General features: G+C 41.4%; 3 protein-coding genes across 6 annotated transcripts in view; 2 read left to right on the forward strand and 1 right to left on the reverse strand.

The window, feature by feature from the left end:
• The window catches only part of LOC146462840 (RCC1-like G exchanging factor-like protein), a 131,038-nt gene that overhangs the window by 47,522 nt on the left and 67,556 nt on the right, over nucleotides 1-15,960 (forward strand). The window lies entirely within an intron of this gene.
• Nucleotides 1-15,960, reverse strand: part of LOC146462841 (uncharacterized) — a 166,853-nt gene that overhangs the window by 33,037 nt on the left and 117,856 nt on the right. The gene's annotated exons all lie outside the window — the stretch shown is intronic.
• LOC146462844 (uncharacterized) overlaps nucleotides 149-15,960 on the forward strand; it is a 239,352-nt gene continuing 223,540 nt past the window's right edge. For all 4 annotated transcript variants that reach the window (XM_085085135.1, XM_085085133.1, XM_085085136.1 and 1 more), the window contains exons 1-7: nucleotides 149-260; nucleotides 935-974; nucleotides 2,256-2,621; nucleotides 3,296-3,335; nucleotides 3,977-4,023; nucleotides 8,965-9,004; nucleotides 14,192-14,265. In XM_085085135.1, coding sequence (XP_084941261.1) covers nucleotides 2,577-2,621; nucleotides 3,296-3,335; nucleotides 3,977-4,023; nucleotides 8,965-9,004; nucleotides 14,192-14,265 — 246 coding nt within the window. In that variant the 5' untranslated portion in view covers nucleotides 149-260; nucleotides 935-974; nucleotides 2,256-2,576. The remainder of the gene's footprint in view (nucleotides 261-934; nucleotides 975-2,255; nucleotides 2,622-3,295; nucleotides 3,336-3,976; nucleotides 4,024-8,964; nucleotides 9,005-14,191; nucleotides 14,266-15,960) is intronic.

Here is a 15,960-nt window from a genome sequence, read left to right on the forward strand (position 1 = left end):
ACGAGTTTGCCTACTAATTCTGAAGGTCTCTGAAGAGTCTCTTGGCCGAGACGAAACGCCGCGTCAGACTAGCCACAAACAATTCACAAGTATTTGATAATGATAATGATAATGATAATAATAATGATAATTAAAACTTGTATCTTTTGAATTCAGCATTTTATTGCTTTTTTCTTTCTTCTACAATCAATAATTATAGTCTTATTTACATAGAAATGGATTCCAAGAAATTGACAAAAAATCCTGCTGATTCAGCAAAGGTGCGTTAAAACTTCCTGTAAACTTTATTCACTAGCTGAGTACAGAGAGCTGTATCCAGTGATCCTGGCTAGTTTCTAGTAAAATGACATGATGTAATGGACCTGAAGAGTTATCATCCTCTTATGATCACTTCATTGCGCAGATAACATAGAAAGCGCACTGGAAATAATACAATGTACCCTGTTCATATTGCTGTCTTTACTTCTAAAAAATTAATGAAAAATACATACTGTATAATTGTGCTATGTTCATGTTAATTTTGCTTGTTTATGTAAAGATACTTTTAATTAATGCATGGAAAATCAAAAGTGACACAGAACACAGAACAATCAAGATTTGGTCATAAAAGTAGCGTTTGGATTATTTTGGACGTGCAGTAGTCGTCACAATTTTATGTTACCTGTGAACTGAAGTGATGACGACCGTCCCAACTTGAAGTATCTCAGAGAGTTCTTTTTTTTTCTTTTTTATCTCAGTGAGTTCTTACCACAATAGTGCTAGCTGAAGATTGTTTTCTTGTGTATTCAGATGTTATTATTCTAAAGATCTCAATTTAGCTCTGAATGTTTTTTCCAATGATGAAAATCATAAATTATCACTGGGAATTCCATTTTTAGAGTTGTTAGATAGAGCCTTCCATCTTTATTATTAGGGTTTTTTTTTTTTTTTTCAGGAAAATGCAGAATTTTTAAATATCGTTAAAATATGTTCAGGTAAAGTATTGATTCAGTGCATGATTGATATTGAGTAAATACTTGAGAGTTGAAGGGTTGTAATGGGCATCAATTGGGTGCACTTGGCCCACAAGATGCATCCTGTAAGTGCCAAGTAATGTTCACTGTCTAACGGCTCCCCTTAAACCCTGATCATGCATTCTTTAATTACTTCAGCTAAATGATGGCGGCTGAAGGAAACTTTACATTAACTTAAAGTTAACACAATTTAGTGGACAGAAAAAAAAACCTGGCCATATAGGTAAGGGGTTGGGCAAGAAGCCAACTGCCTCATCCTGTAAAATGGGCAATTCCAGAAAATATCCATACCCAACCACGGACGGCTTCCATGTTTTAACCCCCCCTTGCCTTCGGAAATTCCAAAATGCGTTACCCCCCCATGCCCTCAGAATTCCATAATAGTGAACCCCCCCTCCCCTTCAGAATTTCCAGTTTTTAGACTTTAGCAACGCCTATATGAACAAACGAACATGAATTTATGCCTCCTCAGGGCTGTGATCTAGCGGCGCTAGGCGACAAACTTTACTCTTCAGCAACAAGAAAAACCTACAGCTAGTGGCCAGGCTGTGAAAACTTCTTTTTAAGTCCGAATTTGGCAATAATAATAAACACCATTTACGGCAGTTTTACTCCTCTTTGTTTTCTTGTGCTGTTTTGACGTTTACAAGGCAGAATAGCTCAAATTCAGACAGTTATAATCTTTCAGCGGTCATCGAAGCCGTCGAGGCTTTGTTGCGTCCTTTTATACGTCATGTAGTGTGCCCAAAAGGTGTTCTCAACCCATATGCGTCATGTAGTGTACATGAAATGTATCATGATCTATCGATGTTTGTCTTCTGCTTCCGCGGTCATACGTTCGTGGATAATTTTATTTACGAGCTACAAAAGTCCACTACAATAGCGTTTTCAAGAACCTCACTCTACACTTTCTACTCCAGAAATCCCACCTGTGAAATCCACCAGTGCCTTCGGATATCCAATCGTAAATACCCCCCCATGCCCTCAGAATTTCATAATCGTGAACCCCCCCTCCCCTTCAGAAATCCTAAAAGCCGTCCGTGGTATGGTATGGATATTTTCTGGAATCGCCCAATGTGATTTTATAATGGAAGGTGAAAGCAAAAGTGTGGACCCTGGACGTATGTTCCAAGGAACTTTTTTTATGACCCAGGAGGACCGCAGGCACACACAGACAGGCATGCACGCTGGTGGGGTTCCCCTATTGTTGTGACATGTTTTCTGTTTTTTTTTCTTCCATAGGTGTAAAACAACGACAACAACAAAAATACCAAAAATTGATAATAATTCGCGAACGGGACTTTGAGCGCGATGCTCAACGAGTTTGCCTACTAATTCTGAAGGTCTCTGAAGAGTCTCTTGGCCGAGACGAAACGCTGCGTCAGACTAGCCACAAACAAGTCACAAGTATTTGATAATGATAGTGATAATGATAATGATAATGATAATGATAATGATAATGATAATGATAATGATAATTAAAACTTGTATCTTTTGAATTCAGCATTTTATTGCTTTTTTCTTTCTTCTACAATCAATAATTATAGTCTTATTTACATAGAAATGGATTCCAAGAAATTGACAAAAAATCCTGCTGATTCAGCAAAGGTGCGTTAAAACTTCCTGTAAACTTTATTCACTCGCTGAGTACAGAGAGCTGTATCCAGTGATCCTGGCTAGTTTCTAGTAAAATGACATGATGTAATGGACCTGAAGAGTTATCATCCTCTTATGATCACTTCATTGCGCAGATAACATAGAATACGCACTGAAAATAATACAATGTACTCTGTTCATATTGCTGTCTTTACTTCTAAAAAATTAATAAAAAATACATACTGTATAATTGTGCTATGTTCATGTTAATTTTGCTTGTTTATGTAAAGATACTTTTAATTAATGCATGGAAAATCAAAAGTGACACAGAACACAGAACAGTCAAGATTTGGTCATAAAAGTAGCGTTTGGATTATTTTGGACGTGAAGTAGTCGTCACAATTTTATGTTACCTGTGAACTGAAGTGATGACGACCGTCCCAACTTGAAGTATCTCAGAGAGTTCTTTTTTTTTTCTTTTTTATCTCAGTGAGTTCTTACCACAATAGTGCTAGCTGAAGATTGTTATCCTGTGTATTTAGATGTTATTATTCTAAAGATCTCAATTTAGCTCTGAATGTTTTTTCCAATGATGAAAATCATAAATTATCACTGGGAATTCCATTTTTAGAGTTGTTAGATAGAGCCTTCCATCTTTATTATTAGGGTTTTTTTTTTTTTTTCAGGAAAATGCAGAATTTTTAAATATCGTTAAAATACGTTCAGGTAAAGTATTGATTCAGTGCATGATTGATATTGAGTAAATACTTGAGAGTTGAAGGGTTGTAATGGGCATCAATGGGGTGCACTTGGCCCACAAGATGCATCCTGTAAGTGCCAAGTAATGTTCACTGTTTAACGGCTCCCCTTAAACCCTGATCATGCATTCTTTAATTACTTGAGCTAAATGACGGTGGCTGAAGAAAAGTTTCCAGTACCTTAAAGTTAACACAATTTAGTGGACAGAAAAAAAAACCTGGCCATATAGGTAAGGGGTTGGGCAAGAAGCCAACTGCCTCATCCCGTAAAATGTGATTTTATAATGGAAGGTGAAAGCAAAAGTATGGACCTTGGACATATGTTCCAAGGAACTTTTTTTATGACCCAGGAGGACCGCGGGCACACGCAAACAGGTATGTATGCTGGTGGGGTTCCCTTATTGTTGTCACTTGTTTTCTGTTCTTTTTTTTCTTCCATAGGTGTAAAACAACAACAACAACAACAAAAGTACAAAAAATTGATAATGATAGTAATAATAAATAATAATAATAATAATAATAATAATTAAAACTTGTATCTTTTGAATTCAGCATTATATTGCTTTTTTCTTTCTTCTACAAATAATAATTATAGTCTTATTTACGTAGAAATTGATTCCAAGAAATTGACAAAAAATCCTGCTGATTCATCAAAGGTGCGTTAAAACTTCCTGTAAACTTTATTCACTAGTTGAGTACAGAGAGCTGTATGAGGGTTGTCCAATACACCCAAACTGAGTCCGATGGACGAAGGCCATGAACAACCAGACTCACCGGAAGTCAGTTCGCGAGAGACTTAGTAAATATACAGCATACTATAGTTGACTCCCGCCCGCCGGGGGTTGGAAAATGTCGGCAAACGGACTCCATCTGATCCGATGGAGACGGGTTGCCGTGGAACGAGTCCTTCGGACTGCCGCATGTCAGTTCGCGAGAGACTTAGTATGTATACAGCAAAGTATAGTTGTGAGGGGGTTGGAAAATGTTGGCAAACGGACTCCATCGGATCCGATGGAGACGGGTTGCCGTGGAACGAGTCCATCGGACTGCCGCATGTCATTTCGCGAGGGTCTTACTATATATACAGCAAACTACAGTTGAGAGGGGGTTGGAAAATGTCGGCAAACGGACTCCATCGGATCCGATGGAGACGTGTTGCCGTGGAACGAGTCCATCGGACTGCCGCATGCAGTTCGCGAGAGACTTAGTATAAATACAGCAAAGTATAGTTGAGGAGGGGGGTGAAAAATGTCGGCAAACGGACTCCATCGGATCCGATGGAGACGGGTTGCCGTGGAACGAGTCCATCGGACTGCCACGTGTCAGTTCGCGAGGGACTTAGTAAATATACAGCATACTATAGTTGAGAGGGAGTGGAAAATGTCGGCAAACGGACTCCGTCGGATCCGATGGAGACGGGTTGCCGTGGAATGAGTCCATCGGACTGCCGCATGTCAGTTCGTGAGAGACTTGGTATATTTACAGCAAAGTATAGTTGTGAGGGGGGTGGAAAATGTTGGCAAACGGACTCCATCGGATCCGATGGAGACGGGTTGCCGTGGAACGAGTCCATCGGACTGCCACGTGTCAGTTCGCGAGGGACTTAGTAAATATACAGCATACTATTGTTGAGAGGGGGTGGAAAATGTCGGCAAACGGACTCCATCGGATCCGATGGAGACGGGTTGCCGTGGATCGAGACCATTGGAATGCCGCATGTCAGTTCGCGAGAGACTTAGTAAATATTCAGTAAGTTGAGTTGGGAGGGGGTGGAGAGAGGGTTGGAAAATGTTGGCAAACGGACTCCATCGGATCCGACACGGACAGGTTGCCGTAGAACGAGTCCATCGGACTGCCGCATGTCAGTTCGCGAGGGACTTAGTAAATATAGAGCAAACTATGGTTGAGAGGGGTTGGAAAATGTCGGCAAACAGACTCCATCGGATCCGATGGAGACGGGTTGCCGTGGATCGAGACCATCGGAATGCCGCATGTCAGTTCGCGAGAGACTTAGTAAATATTCAGTAAGTTGAGTTGGGAGGGGGTGGAAAATGTCGGCAAACGGACTCCATCGGATCCGATGGAGACTGGTTACCGTGGCAAGAGTCCATCGGACTGCCGTGTGTCAGTTCGCGAGAGACTTAGTATAAATACAGCAAAGTATAGTTGAGGAGGGGGGTGAAAAATGTCGGCAAACGGACTGCATCGGATCCGATGGAGACGGGTTGCCGTGAAATGATTTTTTTAGTTTCATTTCTGAATTAAAGTTTCGCATTAACCCAGGGTTATCTTAACCCAGCTTTGAACAACTATGCCTAGATCAACATTCCTTTAATTGTATGGTACATGTTTAGGTAGGTAGAATTGATAGTAGTTGGAAATAACTAGGTTGTAAAAACCGTACAACACTAGAAGAGAAATAGTAGTGCTTTTCCCGGCAAATAGATTCATTATTTACCAAAATCAGACTTGGTTGCACAAGGCAACGCATATTCCATCATAAAGCTGGAATTCGTGCCGTGTCCCAGAGAGGAACTCACCTAAAAAGTGGTTGGAGTGCTTGTCATACCTTTTAGGGCTATAAAATTGTTAATTGGTACGCTTAGGGTGCTATATTGTAAATGCCTGCTGTTAACACTATAACATTATTTGGATAAGTCTCATGACAAAATTTAAAACAGTCGTTGATAAGAAAGTATTCGAAGGTTACCTGTATTAAAATTTTCAGTGCCATTTATATAATTTGTTGTTGTTGAATTGTAACCTACTAGGAGTGGAATTAATTTGAAACATGACTATAAACCAAATTCTGCTACCTCTTAACAAACAAGCCCATCACTTTTATAGGGAAGTACCCCCTTGGATTTCTGTTGGGGGACCAAACTGCTGAAAATTGTCATGCATAACCAAGATTTATCCTAACCAGATCGATTAACAGCTTTTTGATAAATAATATAAGCATTGTTATGAGTCCCACAAGTTCTTGAAATGAAAACTGTTTGGCTGAATTGTCCTTGTTTATAATGAGGTGATTAAACCAGAACAGCCTGCTTATTAACTTTAGTATAACACCAAGTTAGTCCTTCTTTGGTACATGTGGATTGACTGATATAAAGTTATCAGCCAAAAAGTATTTTATAATTTAGTTTTAGTTAATTTCCATGTGGTAACTAATTAAATCTGCATCGACTCACTGTAAACAATGAGTTAAATAATGCAGGTTCATTTCCTATACAATAAAGCGATTGCATCACAAATTACTTCTTATTTTTTTGGTGTAACTTTAAAGCCACATTTCCACATAATCTGACTACGATCACTTTTATCTAAAAAAAGCAGTTCCAAGAAAAACAGATCAGCGATAGCTTATTGGGTTGTCAACTCTCCCGGATAATCAGGGAGTCTCCAGATTTTGAACCGTATCTCCCGGTCTTCAGATTTATGTCTGTATTCTCCAGATTTATAGGCGTATCTTCTGGTCTCCTGATTTATGTCTGTAACCTCCCGGAAAATTGACGAAATTTGCTATTTCTTGAGACCCGACTTTCGGACAAAAAAGTTCCTGGTACTGTTTATCCCACCCTCCCCCCCCCCCCTCCACTAAACCCGTGAATTTGGCCTTCAGTTGATGTGACGCCTCTGTAAGGCGCTTCGTTATTGCTGGCCGGGGAAGTAATTTTCTCCATATTTCAAAACGTGCGAGGTGACTACCCTGCGAGCAGTGTCTCTTCGATCTTCCTAGATCAGTGGAAGAGACTCTGCTCGCAGGATAGTGATTGACAGCCCTGTGGTTATTATTTAAAAATTACTGTGCAGCGATTGTTCTATGTTGATGACAGTTTCCATATCATCGCTGCCATATATACGATCAATACATTCATACATTGTACTTTATTACTCAGCCAGATACTCAGGCAATTCTGTGGCAATCGGAAATTCAATGAGCGGGATTTGAGAAAATATTGTTCAGCTCCGATGGTTTAAAGAGCGAGATATAGAGTGGAGTGTAATGTTTCGTGATGTTGACTTAATATTCGCCTCGTATATTTCATATGTAGCATGCTTGTTTCGCCCCATGGCTTTTAGAACGACGTAGCGTGCTTGTTTCGCCTCATGGCTGAAAGAACGACTGATGTTACAAGTGTAGCGCGCTTGTTTCGCCTCATGGCTGAAAGAACGACTGCGCAGTGCGCTTGTTTTGTATGACTTAAAGAACGACTAATGTTTCAAGTATTAAGCGCGCTTGGTTCTCCTCATGGCTTAAAGAACGACTAATATTACATGTGTAGCGCGCTTGTTTTGTATGGCTTAAAGAACGACTAATGTTTCATGCGATGTATTCATGTGTAGCGCGCTTGTTTCGGTTCATGGATTAAAGGACGAGATATATTCATGTGTAGCGTGCTTGTTTTGGTTCATGGATTAAAGAACGAGATATATTCATGTGTAGTGCGCTTGTTTCGGTTCATGGCTTAAAGAACGACTAATATTACATGTGTAGCGCGCTTGTTTTGTATGGCTTAAAGAACGACTAATGTTACATGATTGTGTAGCGCGCGTGTTTTGTATGGCTCAAAGAACGACTAATATTAAATGTGTAGCGCGCTTGTTTTGTATGGCTCAAAGAACGACTAATGTTTCATGTGTAGCGCGCTTGTTTCGCCTCATGGCTTAAAGAACGACTAATATTAAATGTGTAGCGCGCTTGTTTTGTATGGCTTAAAGAACAACTAATGTTACATGTGTAGCGCGTTTGTTTTGAGATATTTCCTCTGTCTCGCGCGAACAGACTTCCGGGAGTCCGATTGACTCTTGTCAAGACGAACTGTCTCCATCGGATCCGATGGAGTCTGTTTGCCAACTTTTCAATCCCCCGCTCGCTCCTGTTAACCCCTTACTTCCGGTACCACCGACGCCTTGCACTCATTTCCGGTTCCGGTCGCGATAGGACTCAATCCGCCTGGGAGTGAAGTCAACCGGACTCAGGTCGAGTGTATTGGACATGAGTGAGCTGTATCCAGTGATCCTGGCTAGTTTCTAGTAAAATAACATGGTCTGACTAATGGACCTGAAGAGTAATCATCCTCTTATGATCACTTTATTGTACAGATAACATAGAAAGCGCATTGAAAATAATACTCTGTTCTTATTGCTGTCTTTAAAAAAATAATGAAAAATACATACAGAACTGTATCATTGTGCTATGTTTATGTTGCTTGTTTATGTAAACATACTTTAATGCATGGAAAATCAAAAGTGACGCAGAACACAGAACAGTCAAGATTTAGTCATAAAAGTAGTAGTTGGATTATTTTGGACTTGCAGTAATCGTCACATTTTTTTTGTTACTTGTGAACTGAAGTGATGACGACTGTCCCAACTTGAAACTTGTATCTCAGTGAGTTCTTACCACAATAGTGCTAGCTGAAGATTGTTATCTTGTGTATTCAGATGTTGTTATTCTTAAGATCTTAATTTAGCTCTTTATGTTTCTTCCAATGATGAAAATCATAAATTATCACTGGGAATTCCACTTTTTAGAGCTGTTAGATAGAGTCTTCCATCTTTATTATTTTTATTATTTCTTTTTTTTTCAGGAAAATGCAGAATTTTTAAATATTGTTAAAATATGTTCAGGTAAAGTATAAATTCAGTGCATGATTGATATTGAGTAAATACTTGAGAGTTTAAGGGTTGTAATGGGCATCAATGGGGTGCACTTGGCCCACAAGATGCATCCTGTAAGTGCCAAGTAATGTTTACTGTCTAACAGCTCCCCTTAAACCCTGATCATGCATTCTTTAATTACTTCAGCTAAATGACGGCGGCTGAAGGAAAGTTTACAGCACCTTAAAGTTAATAACTAAAGTCTCTTGCTAAATGGTAAAATGCACTTAATGGATCATGATGCCCTGGGATGGTAGGTCAGGCAATGTTGCGTCGACCCCAGAGAACAATATATACATGAAAGTCTCATTCATAAATGTATGCTCTTTATTCAGTATGGTTAGGATAAAAGCCTTCCATGGCTAGGAAATTTTACCAATATGTTGCACAATTGTCTAGAAATGAATCTTACCTTTGCTGGGATTGGCTCTTGTTTTGTAAAGCCTTATTCATGGTTAGTAGTTAATTGCCACGTTGTGTCCTTTAGTTTATAGTACATTTTACCTATTGGTCGATCGTTGAGTCACTGTTTCGCTATAAAAGCGCCAGAACACTATCCCAGGGCATTATCCTGGCAGTATTGCACAAATGCAAACATGTTAAAAAATTTTTGTTTATCGTTCATGATCATGGTTCGTCCATGTTCGCATCCTCGGCCTGCTACAACTGTCAGAAACAACGACCTTACAAAGCTTTTTGGTGAAGTCCTTCGGCTGCGCTTGCAGCAGCTGAATCTACCGATCACAGGAACTCGTCCTCTCCTCACTGAAAGGCTCGGAGCAGCGAGAACGCCCGCACCAGCACGTCCTAAACAACACCCTTCTCGTGGAAACAAGAATGTTGCTGCTCCTGGAAGACATCCTCGAGGGCATACGCATGAACAACACACTGTAGAAATGCCCAAACCTACGGCCAAAGCCCAGCCATCGGACGATGAACACGACTTCATTTCAGGTACCAGGTTATCGGTCAGGAAGCTGTTTGAGGAGCGGATGGAGGACTTCGAGCCTGATGAGGCAAGCAATCGTGATCTCGTATTCACGCCAGCCCAACTCGCCACTATTCAGGACACCGTCTCGTCCACTGTTCAGGCAGCGTTAAGTTCTTTTCCGAACGGTAAGCCCCCGGCAAGGATGTGCCTTGACCAGAGCATGCCCAGTCTGCGTTCACACAATGTGGCAGCTCCTCTAGGCCTGAACCGTTCCCTTGACGAATCAGTTGAGGACAAAATACTCGGTGGTGAGTAAGTTGATTTCTGTTTACTTCTCCCTGATATGATTTATCGGTCCCAGTGACCCCGCCCTGCAGCTGTGCTACGAAGAGTCCTCCCAGGGCTCCTTGCTCACCCTGGTTAAACGGAAAAAGCCAGTCATAGATACCTCTCAAAAGTGGCTCGATGCCCTTACCACCTACATGCTGGTAATCATCACCGCCTACCCCAACAGATTTTTAGAGCTGATCAAATATCAGCAGATCATCAGCCGAGCCGTCTCAAAGTTCAAAGGCTTAGCGTGGCTGTCTTATGATGAGCAGTTTGGACAGCGTACCGCATATGATCTTATCCTCCCCTGGGACAAAATCGATCTTGAACTTCTGACAGTCACCTTTTCTGGTCTAGCTAAGCCACATTGTTCTGTGTGCCCTAGCCCATACCACCATGACGACGACTGTCCCAACCAGGATCCCAGCAGAAAGCCCCGCTGCCCAGCCCTGGTCTGCTTTGACTTCAACAAGCTGTCCAGCTGTCAGCGCCAGTCCTGCTACTTCCCACATAACTGCCGCTGGTGTGGTTCCAACACACAGACAGCCTTCATCTGCCGCAGTTCCAGACAGTCAGCCAGCAGCAACACCAAGACCGCCAGTCTTAGAGACTGCAGCAAAAAGTAAAGTGGCACAGGGCCAGCAGAACCAGAGACCCACAGTGTCCACTCCCTTAAATGTAGATAACTTAGTAATGAAATTAGTTAATCACCCTGACTGCTCTTTTGTTCATAATTTAGTTAATGCCCTCCGGTACGGTGCTTGCATAGGTTACCTTGACCCTAAACAAACCCGGGTGTCACACAACTTGCTCTTTGCATCTCAACATCCAGAGGTTGTCTCAGCAAACCTTAACAAGGAAATGCAGTTGGGTAGAGTCGCCGGCCCCGTCCCTTCCCCACCACTCCCAGATTTCCAGTGTCATCCCATAGGCGTGGTCCCCAAGAAACACACCTCAGAGTGGTGAACTATTTATCACCTCTCTTACCCTGAGGGTGACAGCATAAACAATCACATTCCAAAAGACCCCTATTCCCTTCAGTATGCACAGGTGGACGATGCTGTACAAATTTTGCGCTCCTTGGGCCCTGGGACAATCATGTCTGAAACAGATCTCAATCTGCCTTTTGCCAATTCACCCTTTCTGGGTATTTACTGGGTATTTACTGGCAATCCCACTACTATGTAGATCTTTACCTCCCATTTGGGCTCCGTGGTGGTCCCTTTTCATTTAATCAGATTTCTGATGCCTTGGAATGGATCCTAAAGCTTATAAACTACATGTATGGTTTGAGACACCTAATTCAGATCTTGGATGACTTTTTTATAGCTGAACCCACAAAATTATAAAGCTTGCTTGGGGAGCTTCGGTACCCTCCTAAAGGTATTTATGTCCATCCAGGTCCCCCAGGTAGCATCGAAGACCCTAGGCCCCTCATAGTAATCGCATGGAAGCAGGCTTACCCAACGATATGACCAGAAACAGACAACTCGTTGATTCTTTCGCCAATCGCCGCTCAGCCCGGTTGGGGGAGCTCCAATTTCTTATAGGTACCTGCAGTTCGCTTGTAAAGTTGTTGTCCCAGGAAGGACCTTCCTACAATGCATGATTAATCTCACTAGAGGGGCTTTCAGCCGTTTTCACCATTTCTGCCTAAACAAGGAGTTTTTTTGGGATATCACCATGTGGAAAGCTTTTCTCGCTAAATGGAATGGGTACACCTTTTTCCTAGACTCTTTGTAACTTCTACCCCTGACCTCGAATTGTACACCGATGCTGCAAGCACCATTGGGTTTGGGGGGTATTTAAATGGTAAATGGTTCCAAGGGCATTGGCCCCCTCACTTGCTCATTGACAAACGCAAGGGGATTAATATCGAATGGCAGGAACTCTTCCCTATTGTTCTTGCTTGTGCACTCTGATACCCCCATTTTTCAGGGAAACACCTTCAGTTTTGGTGCGATAATGAGAGCCTTGTTGCCATCATAAACTTGGGCCATTCTTAAGCTCCCAAAATAATAGGCTTAATTCATTTCTTAGTTTTAATTTCCACGAAACGTAATTTCTTGGTGCGGGCCCGTCATGTCCCGGGGGCCTCCAACGAAATCGCTCATGCCCTCTCCTGTTTTTAGGTCAGCCGCTTCTGGGACCTTGCTCCCAATGCCGACCAGAGCCCCTGTTCCATCACACCTTCCTTAATGACCTTCTGAAGGATGAAGTTTTGATGTACGTTAACTGGGCCTTATCAGTGAACACTAACCGAACTCATAGCTCTGGGGAAAAGCAGTTTCTTCAGTTCTGCCTCATGAACAGGCTTACAACACCAGGAGGCGCTATTCTGCCCACATCCAAAGGGACCCAGTTGTTTATTTTGCATCATACCTAGGTCGTACAGTTTGTCATAGTACAATTAAAATTTACTACTAACAGTTCGTAATCTTCATATTATTTCAGGGTATGAGGACCCCCTAAGAGGGCGTCTTCTTCTCCAAAAGATTCTCTGAAGCATTCTCTGTTACCAGGGCTCTCCTCGCATCCGCCGTCTGCCAGTTACCCCTGAGTCCCGCTTGCTATTCGCCCCATCCTTGACAAGTGGTTAGGACCCAGAGATTTTTTCCATGATCTGGGCTGCCTTTACTCTCACCTTTTTTGCCTTTCTTCGTTGTAGCGAGTTTACCTACCTGGGGGTACATAAATTTAGCTCTCAATTTAACGTTACATTAGATTGCATTACTTTTCTGCCATGTCTGGCCCACCCACAGTGCATACTTGTCACGCTCAAGTCCTCAAAGACTGGCATTTTTTGGGAAGGGCACTCCCTGGTTATTCCGAGGTGTGCTTCCTTACTATGTACAGTCTCAGCCGTGCAACAGTATTTTATCTTGGCCCGGCCACAACTGCGACCATTGTTCTTTTTTCGGTCATGCCAGCTACTCACTAGGTCCTCCATTACCCAATTGCTTTGGGACTCTGCCCGCAGCGCGGGGCTCCCTTACAAAAGTCTGAAGGGTCATAGTTTTCGCATAGGCGCAGCATCCGCCTGCGACAGCTGCAGGCTTACGAGATTGGTTAATTGAAGTATTAGGGTGCTGGCCATCAGACTGTTACCAGATTTATACCCGCACTCCCGAGTCCTTGCTTCTTGCTGTGGTTTGGAAAATGGCCCGTATTCGGGCAACTTTATTAAGGCTAGGGTTGGCTTGGGGTCTGAGGCGGTTAGTCTGCATTTCAACTTCCCTCAAGCCCTTGGCATTGCTTGTATCTTGCCATCTCATACCTTTGCCTTTATCTTGTGCAATCCAGCCCGTATGGTGCCGGGGAGATAAAAAGGCTCTGCCAATACTCTTGTCCTATCCCACGTTAGTGGGGAGACTAAGTGAGGCCTATGTCTGTTTTGCGCATAGAACCCGACGTGGTATTAAACTGCCACAGTGATGTGTACCCCTGATTATGCCATCTTGTTACATCTGTTTACTTTGTTTCAATACTGTTATCTAGCTGCATGCTTTCTTAAACAATATTTAAAGTATATGGGGAATAGTGACATCAACACAACTTGGCCAACTTGGCCCCTTAGGTAAGGGGTTGGGCGAGAAGCCAACTGCCCAATCCCAAAAAAACGTGATTTAATAATACTAGGTGAAAGCGAAAATGTAGACCCTGGACGTATGTTCCAAGGGTTTTTTTTTACCCAGGAAGACTGCGGGCACTCACAAACCGGCATGCATGCTGGAGGGGTTCCTTTGTTGTTGTCACTTGTTTTCTGTTTTTTTTCTTCCATAGGTGTAAAACAGCAACAACAAAATAATAATAATAATAATAATAATAATAATAATAATTAAAACTTGCATCTTTTTAATTCAGCATTATAATTTGCTTTTTTATTTCTTCTACAGACAATAATGCTTGTCTTATTAGCATTGAAAATGATTTAAAGAAATTGATAAAAAATCCTGCTGATTCATCAAAGGTGCGTTAAAACTTCCTGTAAACTTTATTCACTAGTTGAGTACAGAGAACTGTACTCCAGTGATACATGTAGTTTCTTGTAAAATAACATGCTCTAATGGACCTGAAGAGTAATCATCCTCTTATGATCACTTTATCAGGGCTGCAAATAACGGCCGGTCAACGGACAATGTCCGGTCAAAATTACGTATTGACCGGACAAATCCTTGGATTGCTGGACATCTTGTCCGGTACTTTACTGACTTGTTCAGAGAAATTTTAAGTTTTAACTATTTGATAATCACGAGGGACAACATTCATGTTTCCAAAAGAAAAAAAAACGAATATAAAACTAGACAAATTAGAGGTTGAGAAATTCCCGGTAGTCGCAAATTTCCACGATGTCGCGACCGCAAATCATCGCGTCTTCCATTATTTTATTTACTTTAAGTGTTCGCAATTAGTAGAGGGTTTTACCTTTGGTTAGATACCATGATTGACTCTTAAAGTGATTAATTGTTTGTGAATGATTGGAAAGCACCCTCACGAAGAATAGTCTCGCGACACCAAGAATACTCCATGTAGCATTTGTTGCAAAGTGCGAAAAGCGAACAAACCTGCATACGTTACTTCCGGCACAACCTGCAAAACATGCTTGGTTACTAAGCTTTCTGGTGATTTCATCACTCAATAAAGAATAAGGTCGTCTTAAAGGGATCCTATTAAATGAAAGAAAGTCAGCGAGCGCAACAATTGTACTTGGAATAAGACGCCATACATTTAATACAATTACATACAGTGCTGCCGAATTTTGAAACCCTAAGACGATACAAATTAAAGTTACCGGTAAGTGTTTCTTGACTTCTTGTTTATGTTTACATTTCAGTAAGCTTTTTTTTTTTCAAATTAATTAAGAGACCGATTGAACCCTTCAGCTTTCATATATTCTGCACATTTTACGTAAAGTTCAGTTGTAGAAATGATGTGGCGATTGCCAAAGTGTAATATTTAATTATAAGTGATTTTGCAAGATGTAAAGTAAAACGGACAATTGCGGTTGTATCTTGCATAACAGTTCCACATACTGAATGTGAGGCTGCTTCGCAGTAAATAGTAGTAAAACTATTAACTTGTAATTTTTATTGCTAAACCGACTTGGATTCAGTTGTTTTTTAGTTTATAAAAGGATTACTGTGCAATCTGGGTTCACTATCACAAGAGTTACGACTGTTAAAATTTGACCGGCCAAAAATGGGTAGTGTCCGAGCAAAAACATGTTTGACCAGACAACGTGACCGGCGCCTGCCAGTTAGTTATTTGCAGCCCTGTTTATTGTACAGATAACATAGAAAGCACATTGAAAATAATACTCTGTTCATATTGCTGTCTTTACTTCTACTTTTGATTTTCCGTGCATTAAAGTATGTTTACATAAACAAGCAACATGAACATAGCACAACGATACAGTATGTATGAACATAGCACAATGATATAGTGCAGTATGTATAAACATAGCGCAATGATACAGTATGTATTTTTAATTTAATCCCTCTACACAACTATAACTACCATAATACAAAAACACGAAGACCAAATGTTTGGCACAGAGAGAGGCTTTATTGAAACTAACAACCCCCCCCCCCCCCCCTGTGTGATACTAGGGGGGGAACTGCATAACAACAAAACCTCTCTGTCCACCGGATAAGGGTGGGAGGGA

This window comes from Pavona decussata, unplaced genomic scaffold (genome assembly GCF_977016875.1).
Source record: "Pavona decussata unplaced genomic scaffold, jaPavDecu1.1 SCAFFOLD_184, whole genome shotgun sequence".
Classification (NCBI taxonomy): Eukaryota; Metazoa; Cnidaria; class Anthozoa; order Scleractinia; family Agariciidae; genus Pavona; species Pavona decussata.